The sequence below is a fragment of the Pyrus communis genome, chromosome 12, assembly GCF_041283825.1.
Source record: "Pyrus communis isolate YQ-2024b chromosome 12, ASM4128382v1, whole genome shotgun sequence".
NCBI classification, from domain to species: Eukaryota; Viridiplantae; Streptophyta; class Magnoliopsida; order Rosales; family Rosaceae; genus Pyrus; species Pyrus communis.
The window spans coordinates 12,994,044-13,016,553 of NC_142576.1; the positions used below are offsets into that span (position 1 = coordinate 12,994,044).

A 22,510-nucleotide genomic window follows, 5' to 3' on the forward strand; every position below is an offset into this window, starting at 1 on the left:
ATTCTCTTGTAGTATTTGTCTTCTGATGCAGGAGTGGAATGCAAACCTTCCATTTGAATGGACCATCACTTCTTGGTGGCAGCGCAAGTTTGAGTGGAGGTTCCAACATATTGCTTTCTCTGTCCTTGTCTTGGCAGGTGAGAACAAGGGCAAAGGAAAAGATAGGGAAAAAGCATGATATGAGATACCTTTGCTTTTGCCCTTGATGATATGAGATACTTTTGCTTTTGAAGAAGCAGCGAATGAATCAGCACATATATTTGTTGTGCTTGTCTCCACGTGCTTCGATTTACCGTTTCTTCCTGCCTCATCTGTACTCCAACCATCTGGTATCTTCTTTGGGGAAGAAGAAAAATTGAGTATTTCGAGAGGCTTTGCTGGGAGTGCGCCCTCAGAGGTGAGGAAGAGTTGGGCATTTGGTATCTTCTTTGGGGAAGAAGAAAAATTCAGTATTTCGAGAGGCTTTGCTGGGAGTGCGCCCTAAGAGGTGAGGAAGAGTTGGGCATTTTTTTTTTCAGGTCTGCCTTGCCATAAAAGATGAAGGTCGACATATATAGGGATTTCCCAACAGCAAGTGGTGGTACTATTCTTTTACCCTTGTCGACAAACGTCTCTTCGATTTTTGAACAAGCGTCTCTTCGATTTCTGAGCGAGCGCCTTTTCGAAAAAGTAGTCACGGGTGCGGCTCTGTCACCACGCTTGTTGGCAAAGGCTCGTAGTTGGGATGATAACCTTCACGTGTTTTCAACTTTGTCAGAGATCTTTTGACAAAGTTGAACGCGTTATCTGAAAAGCCGCGAAAGCGTCGCCGAACTTCACTCAGGAAAATCCGGTTTTTTGAATCGGTGGTCGTGTCGCCTTGGCTTTTTATAGAGGTATCGATCACCTCCAACATGCACACTTTGAAGATCGCCCGTTTGTGAAAATCGTCTTCGGCCCTTTCTGATTTTACTCCATCCACCTTTCTCTTTTAACCCTTTGACAATGGCTAACCCGTCTAACATTTGCTTAGATTTGAGTCTCAACAGTGATCCGAGTGCGCCGCGTCAGGTAAATGTATGGTGCCCTTCTTTCTTATCTTCTAATGGCCCTTTGACAGGTGAAGATTCTGTGATGAAGGACGCAACAACAACTACGATAGTAGCTAGGAACCTCCTCACTCCTAAGGATAGTAGGCTGCTTTCAGGACGGTCCAATGAGTTGGCCGTTCAAGAGTCCCTGGCTCTTAGTGTTCAGTGTGCGGGCTCTGTGTCCAACATGGGCCAACGCCTACTTGCTCGCTCCCGTCAGGTTGAATCGTTGATGACCGAGGTGGAAAATCTTAAGCAGGAGATCAAACAGCTTAAGTACGAGAATAGAAGTTTGCATGTGCTTGCCAACAACTATTCGACGGGCATGAAGAGGAAGCTTGATGAGCTGCAAGAATCTGAAGGTCGGATTCAAAGTGACCGTCAAAGGCTTGCTGCTTATCTCCAGAGGCACCTTTTTCCTGGGTCATCCATCGTTCCACCAAGTATTGTGGCCTCGAATGATCTAGCTCCGATGCCTCCCGCTTCGATGCCTTCCGCTCCGAGAGTTTTGCCAAATAATGGGGCTTCACGTGAACATCCTTTGTGAAAGCTCCATCTTTTTTTTTTTTTTTTTGTACGCACTTGTCTGTAATTTATCCGAGATATCAATAAATAAACTTTATTTTATTTAGCGTAATGTGCTAAATACAGTAGAGCGTATATATATATATATATATATATATATATATATATATATATATATTTCACATGGTGCCGGTGCACCAAGATCCCTTTTTTTATTATTATTATTATTTTATTTTTTTTTATTTTTTTACCTTCATCATTGCTTCCCAACATCATCATTGCTTCCTCTTTTCCTTTTTCTTTTGACTTGCTAATAGTAGCATGCATCATTTTTTATTTATTTTTTATTTTTTATTTATATATATGGTGCTCTGCAAGGCTAGGTTTGTGGGTGAAAACCCAGGCCGAGTTCGAGAGAAGACGGAGGAGGAAGGGGTGTCCGTGCTGCTGAAGCTGATCGGTAGAAGGAGAGGGCTCGCAGAGGAGGACGAAGACGGACAGAGAGCTGGAGTCGATCTCGGAGTAGTAGGAGGTAAGAGACGGAGAAAATCTTTGGGTGTGAGTTGACAAACTTTGGTTTTGTCAATCACATTCAAAGGCAGCAGCAGAGGCAAGCAGATGTGAGTTGATAAACTTTGTTTTTGTTAATCACATTCACAGGTAGCGCCATGGCGGAAGTGCAGAAGCAGCCAGAGCTTGAAGTAGTGCAAAGCGTCGAGCTTCACGATCGGCTAGTCGTTTGACAGCGGTCACTGAAGTTCTTCGCCGATTTTGACCACGGTGGCCGGAGTGAGGAGCTCGAGGTAGTGCAAGGCGTCAAGCCTGAAGTGGATGTTGTTGCTGCGGCTATGGAGTTTGGAGAGCTGAAGCAGCGGAGTTCGGAGAGTTTGAAGATGAAGCACAGCCGTGAGGAGGTCGATGATCGAAGGAGGAGTGACCTCTCGGACTCCCAAGCCACGCCCAGCTTCCTTTGCAGCTCCGAAAGTCGGAGCTTTTAGTCCGAGCCGTCCCTCAGTGTGTAGCTTTTGCAGGACCCTTCAACGAAACAAAGTAGCTATGGATGACATTGTCAGATCAGCAACAAGTAATGCCTATTGCTCCATGTTCTGCAGATCTCAGTAGGATTGCTACCCTTAAGAAAGATGTGGTTTAGGAAAAAGATTTTGAGACCCTTTTCTATATGCACTGAACCACTGATTTCTCCAATTTCCCCTCTTATCATTCGTCGCCCCCATCATCGCTAATGCTAGCCACCCGGCTTTCACCATCTGATGCTCCCCAGCGATCAGAGGAGTGGTTTGCCCTACGCAAGGATAAGCTGACCACAAGCACCTTCAGCACCGCCTTGGGATTTTGGAAGGGGACCCGCCGCTGTTCCTCAGCGAGTTGAGTGCCACCAGTCCTCCGAACTGCTTCTCGTTGAAGAAAATCTGAGGTACAGACGAGCTACCCGTCCTTTCCACCAGCTCCTTCTCGCGATTCGGATACACGTCGATGTTGATCTCCACAAATTTCAGCCCCTTCTCTCTCAGAAACCTCCGCACCGCCGTGCAGTCCCTGCAGTTCGACCGGGAGAAGAAACTGATTCGACCTTTCAGCGCCACTTGTCCCTGTGGCTGCTGGTGGTCGTAAGACTCGTTCTTGAGCTTGACTGTCACCTTGAGGCCGGAGAGATGAAACTCCGTCACGTCTTTCGATTTCAGATTTTATTCTCCGTTGCTACTGAGGTGCTGGTCCTTCATGCTCATGGTGACTCTCGTCTGTCGCTTTTTGTGGGATTTTACTACGGCGATTTGGAGTGGCGGGGTGATGAATGGGGAGGATTTGGAGGAGAAGAAGACATTGGAGAGGAGAACGGAGGAAGAAGAGAGCTTGGAAATGATGGCGGCGAACTTGATGTTGCTATCGACGGAGAAAATCTTGGTCTCACCGCCGACGTAGCAGAGCTGGTTGTCGTGCGGGCGAAGGAGGATCTTTCCGCCGTAGCTGCATATGAACTTGGCCTTGTATCTTTGGGTCTGAGGATTGGCTGCGTCGACCTCCCATGGCGGAGTGTTCTCGAAATCGATATCTCGGGACCGTGGGGACGAGTTACCGGACTCGGGATTGAGAAGCTGAGCATTGGAGACGTTCAGAGGCTGCACTGGGAGAGGAACCGGATCAGGTGCTCCATGCTCTGCAGTCTTTGCGATGCGGCTTCCTGGATGGCCTTTTAATCCTCCATCTTCGGGAAGTTCATCAGCTCCAAATACTCTCCGGCGCAACGTAACGGCACGACGTTGGAGGAGCTCAGGTCGATCTTGACGCCGTAGCAGAACTTGGCGGCGATCTCGAAGGTCTCAAAACCGCCGGGGAAGTCCGAGAGCGATATTTGGCACTGGACTTCTTCGATTTCGTCGTCTACGTCGTTATCAACTTGCTGGGTTCCTCAAATTGAAGCCGAAAGCTTCAAACTTTTAGCAGATAGGAGTCCTTTTGCTGGGTTCTGGATGCATATCAGTTAACGACGTCGCAGCAGCTGACAGTAGGGGGCTTTCAAAGTGAAAGTTTTGCAGGGAAGAACGAGGAGAGAGAGAGGAAAGGCAAAGACTTTGGGGAGTTTGTGGGGGAAAAGAGAGAGACGATGTTGAGATGCAAGTCACAGAAAGAAATGGAAGGAGCAGGGATTTGGAACTTGGTGTGCAACATGTGGGCCTAGCTATTGGGTTGTGTTCCTTAGCTGGGGCTTGTGTGCGGATGGGCTTCATGCGAGGGACACACATAACACATATACACATTTTTTTATTTTATTTTATCTTCTTCTTTTTTTGTTCTTTTTTTTTTTTAATACAAAGTAATATTTTTTTCCTTGTAATAAAATTGACTTTTATTTGTAAGTCTTTAATAAAAACCCTTTTTAATTTTTTTTTTTATTTTGATGTGACTGTACTTGAAGTTTTGAAGTTTCAAGTTGCCTACGTACTCTTCCAAAAAAGAGATCAAGTCATAACGTTGTTCAAATGAGTGATGGTTTTGATGATGATTTTGCCGTACACAGTTTATGCTCTTGCGGGCCAGGAGCGTTTGGTTATAACCTTTTAGGCTCGTGCGAACGAGGAGCTTGTGGTGTCGTTTGCAGTTTCAACTCGTGCAGACAAGGAGCTTTTGGTGCCGTTTGCAGTTTCAGCTCATGCAGACAAGGAGCTTTTGATATCGCCTTTTATGCTCGTGCAGACCAGGAGCATTTGGTGCTGTTTGCAGTTTCAGCTCGTGCAAACAAGGAGCTTTTGGTTGTTACCTTTTAGGCTCGTGCGAACGAGGAGCTTGTTGTTGTGGATTTGTCAAGCGGTCTGGGAGAGGCATTCCTTGCAATCTTCATAGAAAGGAGTCTTGACTGAGTGATTGAAGAAGTCTTTGGGGAAGAAATCGCGCATCGTGATGGCAACGGACGATCTTTGTGTCATAACTTCATCATCCTCAACACTTTCATGTAGCTTTGAAGGTTGACGGTAGCTGCTTTGCCCCCTTTCCGATTGGTGAACTTGTGGAGGAGACCTATGTTTCTTGTGCATTTTCTTTGGAGTGACATAAGTCCATCCTTCAACTTCACTTGACTTGACTGACATGGTTTTGGAGCATGCCCCCAGCGGTTGAGGTGAAGATTTTGAGTTCAAAGAGCCAGAAGTGACGGTGGTATAGTTTGACTTCACCACATCATTAAGATCTAGCTCGATGATCCCTTTCTGAGCCAACTTCATGATGAGATCTTTTAGCACAAAGCACTTTTCCGTCGGATGACTAATGAAGCGGTGGAATTTACAGTACCTTGGACTGTCAGTACGGTTCATATCTTCTGGCCGTTTGCACTCAGGTAGGTCGATCACCTTTTTGTCAAGCAAGTCTTTCAACATGGCAACCACGTCAGAGTCGGGGAATGGATAAGTCTTCTCCTCAAGCTCCTTCAAAGTGCGTTTACGTATCTCTTGATCACGAAAAGCTTCGGTTTGAATCGCCTTGCTTCGTGTATGGATTTTGACTGGAGTTGTGTTGACCGTCATTGTTTCCTTGGTGGGTTTCCACGCAGCCTTATCCACCTTTGGCCCCAAAACTTTGTCATTCTTGTAGTCGGCGATCTGTTCTTTCTTCCTATGATGGGTGATGCTTAACTCCATATCATGGGCGCGGGTGGCTAACTCCTCAAATGTTCATGGTTTGATGCCTTGAAGGATGTAGTGTAGTCCTCACTGCATGCTTTGAACGCACATCTTAATGGCGGAGGTTTCAGAAAGCCGATCTTTGCAATCCAGGCTTAATGAACGCCATCTATTTATGTAGTCGACGACAGGTTCATCTCTCCACTGTTTCGTACTGGTCAGCTCTAGCATGCTTACAGTACGACGAGTGCTGTAGAAACGGTTGAGGAATTCCCTTTCTAGTTGGTCCCAACTGTTGATAGACTCAGGTTCGAGGTCAGTGTACCAGTCAAAAGCGTTACTTTTCAGCGAACGCAGGAACTGTTTGACGAGGTAGTCTCCCTCTGTCCCAGTATTGTTGCAAGTTTCAACGAAATGGGCGACATGTTGCTTCGGGTTGCCTTTTCCATCGAACTGCATGAATTTTGGGGGCTGATAACCCCTTGGCATCTTCAAAGCATCAATCTTGTTGGAGTAAGGCTTTGAGTACAGTACAGAGTCATGCGAGCTTCCTTCATACTGTGTCTTGATAGTGTTTGCGATCATCTCCTGTAGCTGCTGGATAGAGAGAGATCCCATGAATGCCGTTGCTTGGTCTAGCTTCGGCTTCTCTTCAACTTTCTCCGCTGGTGGCTCCTCTTCTTCGTCGACTTCTTTCTTTAATAGGCCAACATTTGGGTCGACTTTCACGTCGGGCAGCGCATCTAGTTGGTTGACGAGTGCGGCAATCTGCAAGTCCTTCTCTTCCACAGTCCGTGTGAGCTTTGCGATTGCTTCATTCATCTGAGCTAGCTGCTCCTCGATTGAAGTTGCTCTAGTGGTCATGACTTGCATGGTTGTACTGCCGCTCGGATCAGCGTCGGAGAGTAGGGACTCTGAGTATTTCCTCGGGCTTTCGTCTTCTTTACCTTCTTGAACCGTGATGTAGAAAACATCTTGGATCTCTTCTTCAGTGCCGTTCTCTTGAGTTTGTTGGCATGAAGATTTGCCAGTGTGGACGATGATGCGCCTCCTTACCTTCAGTGGTCCTTTTGTGTCGACCTCTAGGATTGCTTGGCGCTTCATCCTTGAAGGAATCAAGCTTCGAGCGTCGTCTTTTTCTCCTAACTCATCGAGCTTTTCTTCCTTTGGTGTTGTCTTCCTCTTTCCAAAAGGCTTACCATTATCTTCAAATCTTTCTGAAGCTGATCGTCGCAGAGGAGAGATAGTTGTGTTGCTTTGTTTCTTAGGCTTTAACAACCTTTAAAAAACAGAGCTTTGGGATGTCGGCGCGTTAAGCCTCTTGAAGACAGAGGTTCGGTCTTGACCACCAATGCGATTAAGCACTGAAGTTCTGGAGCTTGAATGGCTCATCCTATCGAAGACCGACGTCCGAGGGGAAGGTTTAGGCTCTTCTTGGTCTTGTTCAATGCTCACGCTGATGTGTTGAGCGCTAGCTTTCTTCACTTTGCTTGAAATCTTCGCAGGTGCATTTTGTGTGAAGCCAAGTCCAGCTTTGTTGTTGTCAACTCCATAATCATGCTCCTTCAACTTCCTTTGAGTCTCGGTGAGGTCGCGATCTTTGTCGTTGACGGTGTTTGAAACCTTCTTTCCAAGATTTGAAGAGGAAGCAAAGTCATACCTAGCCTTTGACATGAGTTCGTTGATAGGAGCATATTTAGGCGACTTACTTTGCTTGTTCTCGTGCATTTACGTTGTGTTTCTTTAGTTATTTTAGTCCTTTATGCTTCTTTTGTGTGTTTTCAGGATAATAAGACGTGTTTGACGAAAGGATGCATTGTGGAGTGTTTTGGAGCACTATTGGGCTAAGGATGGATAGCTTATACTTGGAGCCCAAGTGTTGGATGAAATTGAAGGCCTTGTATGCACTTGAAGACACAAAACAATGGCCCTAACCCAATCACATAACACCTTGCCATGGGCTTAACACAAACACCATTCCTTGCCATGCAAGGATGAGCAATTTGGGTCCATTTCATGTACTTAAACTCTAGCCCAATCCACAATCACTTCAAAGCCATGCAAGACCTTTCAACACCCTTTAATCATCCCCCTTTAAGTTATGATTTTATTTCCTAACCCTACATGCATTATTTATTAGCATCTTCACATGCATTCACACACACTTTACACATTCAAACACTAGCCAAAACCGTGAGCTCCCATTCCCTTATGCCATTTTCAGATTTCCACCCACTAACCTAGTCATCAACACATGCATTCCCTTCACATTCACCCACATGCACTCCCACTCTTTAATCATATGCACTCCCATCATAAATCCATCCCATTTTCAGCCATTACACTTCATCATTGCAGCCACATTTCCAACCCACATGCACATTCAATCATTCACACTTGCACCCTTTATTCTTCATCATTTCAGCCATGTATAAGTAGTCTTGCATTTGCAGAAAATCCACTTCCTTTACACATGCATTCACCATCATCACTCTAGTTTTAATTCACATGCAAAACCATCAACACATGCACCCATCACCAAAACACTTATCTTTGCCGTGAGTTCCCTTGAAATTCCAGCTTTCCCATTCATCATTTCACCAACAATTCAGCCACATTCCACATGCATAACCAACCTAGTGTCACTCCCATTCATTCCCTTTAATCATTCAGCCACCATCATACATTTATTCTCTTCCCAAACACATACACAACCTGCCATCATTCCAGAAAACACACTCAATGCCGTGGGCTTTCAATGCAATTCCAGCATCTTCACATGCAATTCCAGCTTTCACATGCTTTCCTAGCTGTTTGTTCATCATTAATTAGCCACTTGCATGCTTAAACAAACAGCCATTTACACCTTCATTCTCCTATAAAAGCCCTTGCATTCACTCCCCATAACATCTCATTTTTCCATTGTACATACCACAACACAAACACACACCATCTTCACATCCTGAAATTCCCTTCCTTGCCGTGGGTTTCTTTCCAATTTCTACCATTCCTCATCCATTTCCATAATTCCCCAATCCATTCAACACACCAACAACATCCCTTAGACCTTGTGCTACAATAAAGAGGAAGAGAAGAGGGCCTAAACGTTCATACAATTCAAGTTTGAGTTGTAGGAATGTTTAGGTGTTTCTTTGATTTCAATGTTTAAATTCAATTCTCCTTGTTTTGTATGTTTGAGGAATGGAAGAAAAGAGTGCTTAAACATTCATACAATTCAAGTTTGAGTTGTTGGAATGTTTAGGTGTTTCTTTGATTTCAATGTTATGAAGAACTAATCCCCCTTTAGCTAGGGGGTAATTCGAAATAAATGTTTATGCTTGCATTTTGATTTGATTACTTCTAATTGCATTTCATAAGTTGTGGATTCAATTCGTTTAACTGTTTGATTGATAATTTATTTATGTATGTTTATTGAGAGTGCACACTTAATTTTCATGCATGAATATGACGCTAGACTATAAGTGAGTTTCACCTAATAGTTACGAACTTATATTCACAAGTAGTGGAGGTTGCTTATAAACAATCGCGTTAAACGAATTCTTGGCATAAGTTTCATGCAATCATAGTAACGAATGCCTCGTCAACACTTATAATCTTCATAGAGCGTAATGATTCTTGCTTGTATCTCTATTATGCAATCATGTAGGGGACTTGTGGGGAATGTTTTGGGTTGTCGTATGCAATCATCCAATTCAATAACGTTAGGAAGATTTGAAGGTTAATTAGTGCATCACGGTTAACTTGGGGAGTTGAGAATTAATGATTTATTGAAACGCAATTGGAAATCGTTTTATTATGCAAGTATAACATATGTGGAGATGACCCCCTTAGCTAGCATTCATCCATTCTATTTCATCAATTTCATATTTACATTCTGTTTTAATTTGTTCATTTAATTGAATTTAGTATAAACTTAAATCCCCCTTTACTTTAATGTCAATTTAGTTAGAAATCATTTTAGTTTGTGTTTTTAAAAGCATTTTGAGTCTTTGGTTTGTCTTAGTGTTTTAAAGTTTAGTTTTACATTCTTTGAGTCTAGTTTAGTGTTTTATATTACGTTTTTACGTTTTTGAGTCAAATCCAAGTGATTAACAATCCCTCCTAATCCCCGGTCCAGAACGATCCCTACTTATACTTATACTACAAATCGACAAAAAGAGGGTTTAATTTGTATGCGTATAATTATCGCATCAAATTTTGGCGCCGTTGCCGGGGATTAGAAAATTTGCTAATCCCTTGGATTGTTTTATGTTTGTTTGTTTTTATTCCAGATTCTTAATCTTGTTTTGTTTCTTGTGTTAGGTACTAGTTTATGACTCGGAGTTCTCATCCGATTCGTGAACATATCCTGGAGTGTTTGGGTTCTTCGTCCGGCTGCAAGACGTAAAAGAAAGCGCTACTTGGGAGGCAACCCAATGCACTGAAAAAAAAAAAAAAAAAAAAAAATTTATATATTAAATAAAATACTAAACATGGAGAAAGATGGTGCTTCACAAAGGTTGTTTGCTTGAGGCCCCACTACGTGGCTTTACTCTTGAAGCGGAAGGCGTAGGAACAGAAGGTGTCGGAGCGGAAGGCATCGAAGCGGGAGGCATCGGAGCTAGAGCATTCCAGGCCTCAATACTTGGCCAAGCGCTCGATGATCCAGGAAAAAGGTGCCTCTGGAGGAAAGACGAAAACCTTTGACGGTCACTTTGAATCCGACCTTCAGACTCTTGCAGCTCATCAAGCTTCCTCTTCATGCCCGACGAATAGTTATTTGCAAGCACATGCAAACTTCTATTCTCGTACTTAAGCTGCTGGATCTCTTGCTTAAGTCTTTCCACCTCTGCCATCAACGATTCCACTTGGCGGGACCGAGCAAGTAGGCGTTGGCCCATGTTGGACACAGAGCTCGCACACTGAACACTAAGTGCGAGGGACTCTTGAACGGCCAACTCATCGGACCGTCCTGACAGCAGCCTACTATCTTTTGGAGTGAGGAGGTTCCTAGCTACTATTGTAGCTGTTGTGGTGTCCTGCATCACAGAGTCTTCACCTGAAAGAGGACCGTTAGAAGATAAAAAAGAAGGGCGCCATACATTACCTTGACGGGGCGCAACCGGATCGCTGCTGAGACTCAAATCTAAGCTAAGGTTCGATGAGTTTGCCATTTTTTTCAAAAGTGTTCAAAGAGAAGGGGTGGATGGAGTTAAAATTTTTCAAAGGGCCGGAGATGATGTTCAAGAATGGGAAATCTTCAGACTGTGTATGTTGGCGGTGATCGATAGCTCTATAAAAAGCCAAGGCGACGCGTCCACCGATTCAAAGAGCCGGATTTTCCGGCGTAAGTTAGGCGACGCTCCCTCGGCTTTTCAGAAAACGCGTTCAACTTTGTCAAAAGATTTCTGACAAAGCTGAAAACACGTGGAGGCCATCATCGCAACTACACATCTTTAGCCGACAAGCGCAAAGTTCGGCGACGCTTTCTCTGCTTTTCAGAAGACGCGTGCAGCTTTGTCAAAAGGAGCCGCATCTGCACTACCACGTGTCGTTCAGAAAGCGAAGGGGCGTCGTTCAGAAATCGAAGGGGCGCCTGCTCAGAAATCGAAGAGGCGTATTCAAAGATCGAAGAGGCGCCACTATTTCAAAAAGCCGGATTTGCGGGATCAAAATATTTGTCGACAAGGGTAAAAAGTACCACCACTTGCTATTATCTCTATATATGTCGACCTTCATTTTCTTATGGCAAGGCAGACCTGAAGAAAAAGCCCAACTCTCCCTCACCTCTGAGGGCGCACTCCCAGCAAAGCCTTTCGAAATACTCATTTTTTTTTCTTCTTCCCCAAAGATGATACCAGATGCCTGGAGTACAGATGACCCAGGAGGAAACAGCACAACAAATACATGTGTTGATTCATTCACCGCTTATTCAAAAGCAAAGGTATCTCATATCATCAAGGTCAAAAGCAAAAGTATCTCATATCATGCTCTTTCCCTGTCTTTTTCTTTGTCCTTGTTCTTACTCGCATGGCAAAGTAAAAGAAGCAATCAGCCGGCACTTGGAGTCAGTCTTCCGTTCTGGAGCCAACTGCCTGGAATCTATCCCTGATTGCTTACCTAGCGTTGCTCTCGAGTAGTCATCTTCAACGGTTGATACACTTCCAGAGAAGGGACCACTCCTGCAAAGATTGAACAAAGAAACAGACAAAAGGGGTAAGCTCAGACCTTCGGGGGAAACCAAAAGAACCATCCTGCTGCCCAGTTCAAGAAGTAGCACAAAGGAAAATCAACGATGGGCAGAAACCAGTTCAAGAGTAAGCCTGTGGAATCACAAAGATCAAAGCCTCAATGCAATCACCAAAGAGAAGATGGAATTTACACTCCATAACCAGATTTGCATCTCTAAACTCTTCTCTTTGTTAGTTACATTCTACCATGTTTAGTATGTTTAGTGTTGTTTGTGTGTTTACTTATGTTTTGTGTGAATCTATGCTTAAAACATTGAGGACAATGTTTGATTTAAGTGTGGGGGGGGGGGGGGTAACTAAGTTTGTTGATGTAAATTCGTTGAATTTTATCACCCATAACTTCAAGTGTTGTTCCTTGCTGTTTTAAATGTTTTTAAGTTGTGTTTTAGTATGTTTTGTTTTTATAACTCCGAAAATCACATAAAATTTTGAAAAAAAAAAAAAATGTTTTGAAAAGCCTAAAAAGAGTGTTTTGAGTCGTTTTTGTGTGTTTGTGTCTTAGGGTACCTTCCAACAAAATGATAAGGATTTGGTTTGTAATTGCATGACTGTTAAAAAAGAGTTATGAACATAGAGAAAAGTTTGATTTACTCTTGGTATATGCTTGGTTATGGTTATAATGTATGACTTCACATGCAATCCAGATGATTAACTTTAAAAGCATTTTGAGTCTTTGGTTTGTCTTAGTGTTTTAAAGTTTAGTTTTACATTATTTGAGTCTAGTTTAGTGTTTTATATTACGTTTTTACGTTTTTGAGTCAAATCCAAGTGATTAACAATCCCTCCTAATCCCCGGTCCAGAACGATCCCTACTTATACTTATACTACAAATCGACAAAAAGAGGGTTTAATTTGTATGCGTATAATTATCGCATCATTCGTAGGCATTTGGGTTGAAGCCTTCTTCGGTCCTCTTAGTTGGAAGAGAGCTTGGTTTCACTATGACACCATGTTGCGCCTCCAGACGGTTGATGAGTCCGGCGGTTTGCAAGTTTTTCTCCTCTGCAGTTTTCATCAGCCTTGCAATTGTTTCCTTCATCTGAACCAGCTGTTTTTCAATGGAGGTAGTGCCGATAGTCATGACTTGTTCTTTGTTTGAAGCCATGGACTGTGCTTGAATATCTTGGACGGAGACAGAGATGAGAGGTAGAGATTGTCCCACTGGGCGTGCCAAATTTGTAAACACGAAAAAATTCCTGCAACAAGAAACAAGAACAACGTGTACAAAATATATTTTTTTGTGTTTAATGATTTTGGGGTTAAAATCTCTTTGTAATTTGATCCTCTGATTCTATCTTCGTAGGGTGTAGGTTTGTGGATGAGCTGTTGATCCAAAGGGCCGTCGGGGCTTGATCTAAGGATGAACGGATGATGAACGATGAACACTTTCTTCAAGGGCCGTCGGGGCTTGATCTTGAATAATGGTTGTGTGGATTTCTTCAAGGGCTTTTGGGCTTGATCTTGAAGAAGGATTTGACGAAGAACGAAGAGTGTTTTCTTGAGCCTTCGGGATTTGCTTGAGAGCTTTAGAGTTTCAAAGCTTCAAGGTTTTGGTGTGATGTAAATTCCTTTCCTTCTCCTTCTTTCTTTTCTCCTCCAAAATGAATGCCTTGGCTTCCTATTTATAGAATTCCAAAACTTGATTTTTGGATTTAAATAATCAGATGAAATAAATCATTTCTTCCATGTATTGACACGTGTCCTATTTGATGACTTTTCCAATTTATTTCGATTTTTTTGTTGAGTCACACGCTACATATAAAATTTATGTGATACGTGAGCGTTGAAATTTTAATTATTGGTCAACATTCATTCCACCGAAATTTTGATGTCTACAGCCACACAGGACTCTCATTGACCTAGGACACAAGTTTGGCCCTGTAATTTGGCTCACACTTGCTGTGAGAAACATTGTCAATTCAATCTGCCAAGGCAGCTGCAGACTTTTTCAAGAACCATGACCTCTCATTTGTAGAGCGCACAATAAACGAAACCGCAAGAGTTTATGACTACCTCAAAGGTTCATTGAGCTCGGTACGGCACACACTGGCGCGTGATGAGGCGGTTAGTGACAGTGGAGATGGTGGCAAACAAGCGCATCAACGAGACTGCTTTCATACGAAGAAAGTGCATAGAAAACATGCAGCTGTGCGTTGAAGAGGAAGCCTCCAAAGTCAAAGAAGAGCGTGGCGTTCACGTGGTGCGTTTCGTGTTTCTTATGACTTTCAACCTTCTTGGCAACCTCATGTTGTCTAGGGACTTGGTGGTTCCGAATTCGGAAGAAGGGTTGGAGTTTTTAAGGCAATGAATGGACTGATGGAATGGAACGGGAATGCCAGCGTGGTAGATTTCTTTCCATGGCTGAGGTGGCTTGATCCGCAAGGCTTGAAGAGGAAGATGAAAAGGGAGCTTGGAAAAGCTATACAAATTGCCTCTAAGTTTTTCAAGGAACGCATCCAAGAGAGGGACGTAAGTGGAGAGAAAACTATGGACTTCTTGGATGTGTTGCTTGAATTTGAAGGAGACGGAATTGACGAACTGGCTAAAATTTCTGATCATGATCTCATTATTTTCGTACCGGTAAGTTCTCTTTTTAGCCCCTAAACCTTCAAATTTCTTTAAAATGCTGTACTATTCATTAGGTTGATTCTTGTGTTAATGTGCGATCCAGATTCACAGTTTTGCAATATACATACTCGTCATCAATTGTGACGTAACAAACATATATCTCGCAAGAGAACAGTAGTTACCCTTCACATTTCACTTCTCAAAGCCTGAATAGTGAAAAATTGAAAATGTGTGGTCCGGTGCAGGAAATATTTCGGGCTGGTTTGGAAACAACAAGCAGCACCACAGAATGGGCATTGACCGAGCTGTTATGCAACCCAGCAACGCTAATTGAGGCGAAAGCTGAGCTCACTCGAGTAGTAGGTCCGAGTAATGCATGACACCAGCAATGGCTCATAGAATGCTGCATCTTACATTGGGGATGTTGCTTCACCGATTTGATTGGTCACTTGACGCAAATGTTACTAGAGAAACTATGGATTGGAAGGACAAGTTGGGGATAACAATGATAAAATCTGAGCCATTGCTAGCAGTGCCTAGGAAGTTGGGGATCCAAATGTTAATAGAGAAACAATGATTGCTGCTAGACAACAATTTGGTGTTCTTGAATGAGTTATCTTAATCGACTTGTTTAATATTGAAATATCATACTGAATGTCAAATGTATTCATTGAATAATGTGACATTGTTTCATTGATTCAAATTACGTAAAATACTGACGCAAGCATTGCCCCACCTAATTTGATGATTCAAACGATAATACTGATAGTATTATGTCAAATTGTTGCTCAACTATGTGCTACAACAACGCTAGCTATAAGTTTTTTTTTTTTTTTTTTTTTTTTTTGGGGTTTTTGGTGGGGTGGGGTGGGAAGTCTTAAAGAAGTAAGTTGTATGGCATTACTGAAGAATCATTGGGTAGAAAAAGAAGATCAATCGATTGATCATGCATGGTTTTTGATTAAAAATTTACATAAGAAAAAGTTAATCTTTTTTTTTTTTTTTTTTTTTTTTTTTTGGGTTTTTGGTGGGGTGGGGTGGGAAGTCTTAAAGAAGTAAGTTGTATGGCATTACTAAAGAATCATTGGGTAGAAAAAGAAGATCAATCGATTGATCATGCATGGTTTTTGATTAAAAATTTACATAAGAAAAAGTTAATCATCTGGATTTTTCCTTGTAGTTGGTATGATAAGGGGAAAAGAGGGGGGTGGGGGGTGGGGGTGGGAAGTCTTAAAGAAGTAAGTTGTATGGCATTATTGAAGAATCATTGTGTAGAAAAAGAAGATCAATCGATTGATCACGCATGGTTTTTTTATTAAAAATTTACATAAGAAAAAGTTAATCATTTGGATTTTTCCTTGTAGTTGATATGATAAGGGGAAAAGAGGGGGGCCGCGGGGGGGGGGGGGGGGGGGGTGGGGTGGGGTGGGTGGGGTTGGGGTGGGGTGGGAAGTCTTAAAGAAGTAAGTTGTATGGCATTATTGAAGAATCATTGTGTAGAAAAAGAAGATCAATTGATTGATCACGCATGGTTTTTGATTAAAAAATGTACATTAGAAAAAGTTAATCATTTGGATTTTTCCTTGTAGTTGGTATGATAAGGGGAAAAGAGGGGGGCCTGGGGGGGTGTGGGTGGGGGTGGGGTGGGGTGGGAAGTCTTAAAGAAGTAAGTTGTACTTCATTACTGAAGAATCATTGTGTAGAAAAAGAAGATCAACTGATTGATCACACATGGTTTTTGATTAAAAATTTACATAAGAAAAAGTTAATCATCTGGATTTTTCCTTGTAGTTGGTATGATAAGGGCCCAAACAATAGGGACAACGTGATCAGCACAGTCAATTTCTGACCGTTGATACATATGAAGAACATAATTCATTGATACTATTACAAAAAGAGGAGTGATTTCCGCCCTTTCACCTCTTTGACTCCCCTTTTTTTGTGATCATTAGATTGAATATATCAAATGAGAATCAATTGATAAAATTAGGAGTGCAGGAGGTCAAAAGGGAGTGCTGCAATCATTTACCCTTCCGAAAAACAGAGGACAAAAAGAGGAGAAAATAACTAAAAAGAAGCAATCAATCTAATTAAATGAACGTAGCTACGGATATGTCAAAAGATCGGTGCAAATATACCTATCCGTGATGCCACTGAGTTTCGTATTACAAGATAAGCTTTACAAGAAACTGACCATAGGCCACCAGTTCATCCAACATATGAACAAACGAATGAATCGTTGAGTTCCTTTGAAGAAAAACTAAACAGCAAAACAGAAGCGAAACATGTTAATTTGATGCGTTAGACATCTCAAGAGTGGAGTAATTCGATTTCTGATCACTTAAAACTATTTCTTGGAAGTGTTGTCTAGTAACTCATGCTTCTCTAAACCACTTTATTGATGAACATCTCCATGTTATATACCTGTGCAAGTCCAAAATCCGCCAATGCCATCTGCAGAATTTGTTAAGCAATTTCATCCCGCTTGAGGATATAATCATCGTATGGCCAGCTGCCACCAGCGTCTCGCATAGCCTTCCTATTAAGTTCGTCAACCATGCACATATAGTTCAGACCAATGAGAAGCTCTGTAATTGCATCTTCAGTTTTAGCCTGACTTGCAAAGTAAAGGGTCTGGACCAGAAGCACATTTGTCTTGGAAACTTCCTGCTGCTTCACAATATTGTGGTCAGAATGCCACCGTATCATGTTATGGGCGAGTGGAGCAAGCCATCCCAAGATGTGCTCCATTGCTCGATTCCACTCTCCTGCAAGGGCAGGATTATACACAGACGAGCCCATAGTTTTGGCATATGACTTTAGTCTAGCTCTCAGAGCAGCTCTTATGGTTGTGGTCAACATATTGTAAAGATCAGATCTTACGTCAAGGCTGATCAAGTGAGGTGATGAAGCTATCTTTTCAATCAAAACTATCAAATATGCGTAATGGAGAGCTAGAGCAGCATCGCCAAGGGTAGATGGTGGAGCATTCAATAGTGTGCATTTTGAACTAAACAGGGACAGTTTAGAATAGATGCCGTGGCTGAAAGATTGAGATCCCATATGTGTGTACTTTAAGTTATCAAAATGTTTGATACCGGTAATTCTCAACCTCATAGAACCACCCATATCTGGCTTGCAGCTCTCAAGAACAGGAGAATTGCTTCCACCCGTCACACATTCTTTAAAAGACCGAACATGAGCAAACCGTTTGGGTTTTAGATGGGAATAACTTCCATGTTGGACGGATGACTGGTGATGAGCTTGCTGCTGCTTGTTTGTTCTATTCTTGCCAGCATTAAGCCTCGGCTTTGTAAGCGACCTCCCAAGAGGTCCAGAATAGAAGCCACATGGATTACCATCAGATGGATGAACGGAAGAGTGCATAAGAGCAGAAAATGAATGACTGCGGGAAAGACAAACAGAATTGATAACTTCAGAGCTATCCATTCCCTCTCCCAAAGCCATTTGATTAAATCCAAAGACCAGCTTTATCCTCTCTAACATTGTAAAAAGGGATCTTGCCAAAAGTCGGACAATGTAATCATACGTTCTACTCCAAGGAGACATATCTTGTAAAATTTTCACTTCTTGATGCCGCCACATTACCTTCTGTTGAAACTCAAGCAATTTTACCCGATTTACTTCAGGATTAGCACGCATTCTCCTCAGAGTTTGCTCAAGCTCTGCCAGCACTTCCAGCTCCTGCGATAATTGCATTGTAGCCTCAACAAATTTCTCCATTTTCTTCACTTTCCTCTCCATTTTGCTCCAACTGTAAGCCCATCCAAGCCACTGAAAACCATTCTCGACAGGGTCCTCGAAAATTTCTTCAAAACGGTGATACACAGGGTCAGTGCACTTCTTCCCAAGCCTGACGACAGACATTGCCAGATATCCCAAATCCTCAATTATCTCATTCAGTGCAAGTTCCATCAAGTAATCATCGTTTTCAGACACGAGCCTTCTGACCCCAATCAAGTTAACAATCTCTTCCCTCAACCTAAGCATCTCATTCTCACTCACACTATTCCATAAATTAACCATCTTTAACATCAACCCCGCAACTTCAAATGCCAGAATTCCAATCACCGGCTTGTCAGCCTCCGCCAAACGACTCCATGAGAACCTCAAATTACCAAACCAGGACCCAGACACTATTTCACCCCCCATTTAAGCACATACACCGCAAAGTGCGAAACTAACCCTAAACAGAAACCTCAGTAGATCCCTTTCCTGTCCCAGAACAAGAAGTACAACTATATTATATTGTTAAACACGAAACAAAATCACAATTTCTTGACCCCGAAAAAACACAGAAATTTCATGGAATTAACCCTAAATCCCAAAATATATCTTAGCTCAATAGTAAAACCATACACAAATATAAAACAATCATGGCTCTAACCCTTCATTTGGTTGCTCGGATAGACATTAAATACCCAAAAATCAAATAAAGAAATTGATAATTTCCCGGGTCCAGAACACAAGAATTACAACATTTTCTTACCAACCAAACAGCCCTCACAGATTCAAACAACAATACACTAACACAAGCATATACACTGGTACTAACGCTGTTCATACCTACAGTTACAGTAGGAAGAACACTCACCGTTTTACTCGAACAAGGTGGAAGCTTGACATTGATCTGAAGCGCAGAATTAAACAAACATGGCTGAGCTACAGAAAGAGAGGAAGGAGGAGGAAGGTTTGAGCGTTTGGGGGTTGGAGTGGGAGGTAGTGCGTAGGTTTTGACCGTACGTGCCACCTGCGTACAAATAGCCGCGCCCGCAACGCGGAGAAAAACAGGGGAGACAAATCTTAAGTCGAAAAGAGTCCGAAACGAGTCGTAACCGGTCCAATCGAGGTGAAAAGCAGGATATTACGTCGCCCCTTGGGGAATGCCAATGGTCCGGTTCTTTACATTTTTAATATTATTTTTATAACAGCAATTCCCACTTAAATACTCTGTAGGCCGGAGGTAATTCAATTCCTTCAAGTGAGCGATAACTGTTTTTAATAAACAGTAACTAGCTAAGTGCATCTCTACTTCTAAACTAAATAACCTTGAATGTTGGTATAAAAATATTACTATGATTTAGTACAAGATAATTTTATTTTTAATTTCGAATAATAATAAAAGATTGGTTGGTTAAAAGTATTTGAAAATATTGAAATATGGTGTTAGGTGGAAAAACATGGTTAGGTATTTATAAAAAAAAAATACATATATTTAATTTTTTGTATTTTTAATTATGTTTATATAATTTTTAATTATTTTTTTATTTGTGGTTGTCAGCTTTGCGTCACATGGCCTAAGGGCTGGCCCTGTCGATTCTTGGAGGAACTACATGGAGCCCAGTGAATATTTTGTTTTTTAATAAACAATATTATTTACCTTAAGTGGGAGTGGGCAGCTTGAAGGGTTTTTAGGTGGGGAAATGGATTTAATTGACTATCCCCTAGGGGAGTTTTTTTGGGCTAGTGCTCAAAGGGAGTTCAAATTTTTTTTAACAAACAATATTATTTACACTAAGACCATCTTCAACCCTTAGAATTTTAGGTTTTAAACTAACTCAATCATTCTCCAATGGTTGAGCTTAAAATAAGTTTTTTTTTAGTTAAAACATTAAAATTTGAGCAAATATAACCCATAATTTAAACTAGGGATAAAATTGCATGCATTAGCACTCCTAAACAACTCTTATATTAAAAGATTAAAGGCTTATTCTTAAACCATTGAATGTGCCCACAATATCAAGAACCGAAGGATAAGTTGAACAGCCTAAATATACCAAAATACGTATCCAAAATTTTAGATACTTGATGTTATCTTTTATTCTATGATCCTAACATATTCTTATTTTTTATGAGGAAAAAAATAAAAACATGTATGTTATTTATATAATAAATGTGACATTGTCAAGGCAAATTAAGTATATTTTTGGATGATTTGGTTGGTGGGTTGATAGGGACGTGTAGTTGCGAGTGGGTGTTCTTGGACATGGGTGGTTTGTGGTTGGCAAGAGCATTGGGCATTTCACTGTGGGATTGCGTTGGGTCGCCAGTGATCCAGGCCGACAACAACAAAGAAGAAACAAAGAAAGGGTGACAACAACAAAGAAGAAACAAAGAAAGGGTGTTTTGCATTGTTGAATGTTGAATGTTTTTGTTTGAGTTACTTTGCTGGTTTTGTTGTTAGTGAATTGTGTTTGGGGTATTTCCAGGCGCATATACTTGTCACCTAAGATAAAATTTGATTAACTCTCCTCTTCTAAACGGGAGATATTATAAGGATGAGAATCTTCTCCGGATCCTCTTTGTGAGGATTTTGGGGATCACTTCATCGTGTTTTTTCATCGTACATTATGCGGCTAGTTTTCGTCAGGTACTGTTTGTGTTAAATTTTAAATAAAAAAATTCAAAATGATTTATGGCCGTATAATGACAGATGAACGGAAATGATGAAGTGATTCTCAAAATCCTCACAAAGAGGATCCGGATAGAATCTTATTCCATATTATAATGATAGGGTGTGCAATGGATTTTAGAGAGAGAGACTTCTCATATCAGATGGTACATTTGTTTTGTTCTACACTTGGTTTAATGAGGGATAATCGACTGAATTTAAAGTTAAAGGAGAAATGGGCAGGGCCTTATAAATTCAAGATGAAAATCAGCAAATACCTCTTTTTAAAAAAACACAAGTTTTGTCTAGATTTGGGAAACTTCGACCCTTCTTTCATAAGCCTTTCCCCTATGTTTTATTGTTTTGGTACTCCTAGCATGGTTCTTAGTTGAAGTACCATACCAACTAATCATTTCTCAAGGAATCAACCCATAAACATAGCCGGAGAAAGCTCAGTTTAAAACACAACACTCTTTGTTTCAACCTTGTCACTGTTAAAGTGATGCGTTTGGCCTTGTTTTACACTTACATGTATGATTTGATTTACCCTTTTACATTTCCAAATTGTATAAAGTTCATATTATTTAGTTTTCTTTTTGCGTCATCGTCATTGATTGATTGCACTGCTGTAGTGAGACAACGACAGAAGCAAGGGTTACAAGAAGATTTTGTAGCGGAGCGAGTTTCCGATCGGATCCATCATTTCTCTCATCTCATTGCAACTATATCCTCCATATCGCCATTTCAAATGGCGCTCTCACATCTGTATGAGTCGCCATCGTCTCTGTCCTAGGTCTTCTTCCACAGGCTTTTCTTACTTCTTGAATCGGATCTACGGCCCCAAATCCTCTGTATTAACTACACACATCCATGCTGATATATAGTTTTTAGTGGAGACATAAATTAATCACATTGAATAGGAGAATGACACATGGAATTTTTGCTTGATATGACAACTTTATCCTTGACATTGTGAGCAGATTGATAGGAGCATATTTGTGCGACTTTGTTATCTTATTTCTTTGCATTTACTTAGTTAATTTCCATTTATTATAGTGATTTAGTTTATTTTCGTATTATTGTAGGTTCAATTGGTAAAGATGACAATAAATGGCCAAAATGAGCAATTTGGAGCAGTTTTGGACTTGGATTGGATATCATCTGTATGGAGCATAATTGATGGACGTTTTTGGTGACAAATGACGCTAAAAATGTGCTACAAATCTGGAAGAATTAAATTAAGGCTTGGAAGACAAGGAATCAGCTGAAAACAAGGAGATCTTATCCAACCTTATCCTATCTTATCCAGTCTTATCTTATCTTATCTCATATTATCCAAACATTATCCTATTTAATCCAACATTATCTACACTTATCTCCAGCTGTAAAAGGAGTCCTTATCCTATCCTAAATACTTCCCATCTGATTCTAGGAGTCCTAATCCATCCAAACAACTCAATCCCTTTCCTCCTTGGATTCAGCCATTTTAACCATATATATATATATATGAAGTTCCTACAAAGATATGGAGAGTTTTTAGAGAGAATTTCA

The 22,510-nt window shown here is 41.3% G+C and overlaps 1 protein-coding gene across 1 annotated transcript; it reads right to left on the bottom strand.

Moving 5' to 3' along the window:
• Positions 1 to 16,611: 16,611 nt before the first annotated feature.
• LOC137745835 (protein PSK SIMULATOR 1) lies at positions 16,612 to 19,486 on the bottom strand. Its single transcript, XM_068485858.2, has 2 exons — positions 19,163 to 19,486; positions 16,612 to 18,783 (listed from the first exon to the last, which is right to left on the bottom strand). The coding sequence occupies exon 2, from the start codon at positions 18,718 to 18,720 to the stop codon at positions 17,014 to 17,016; it is 1,707 nt and encodes a 568-aa protein (XP_068341959.2). The 5' UTR covers positions 18,721 to 18,783; positions 19,163 to 19,486; the 3' UTR covers positions 16,612 to 17,013.
• Positions 19,487 to 22,510: the final 3,024 nt, after the last annotated feature.

Coding starts and splice junctions, on each gene's coding strand:
- LOC137745835 (XM_068485858.2), bottom strand. CDS start 18,720: ATGGGGGGTGAAATAGTGTCTGGGTCCTGGTTTGGTAATTTGAGGTTC.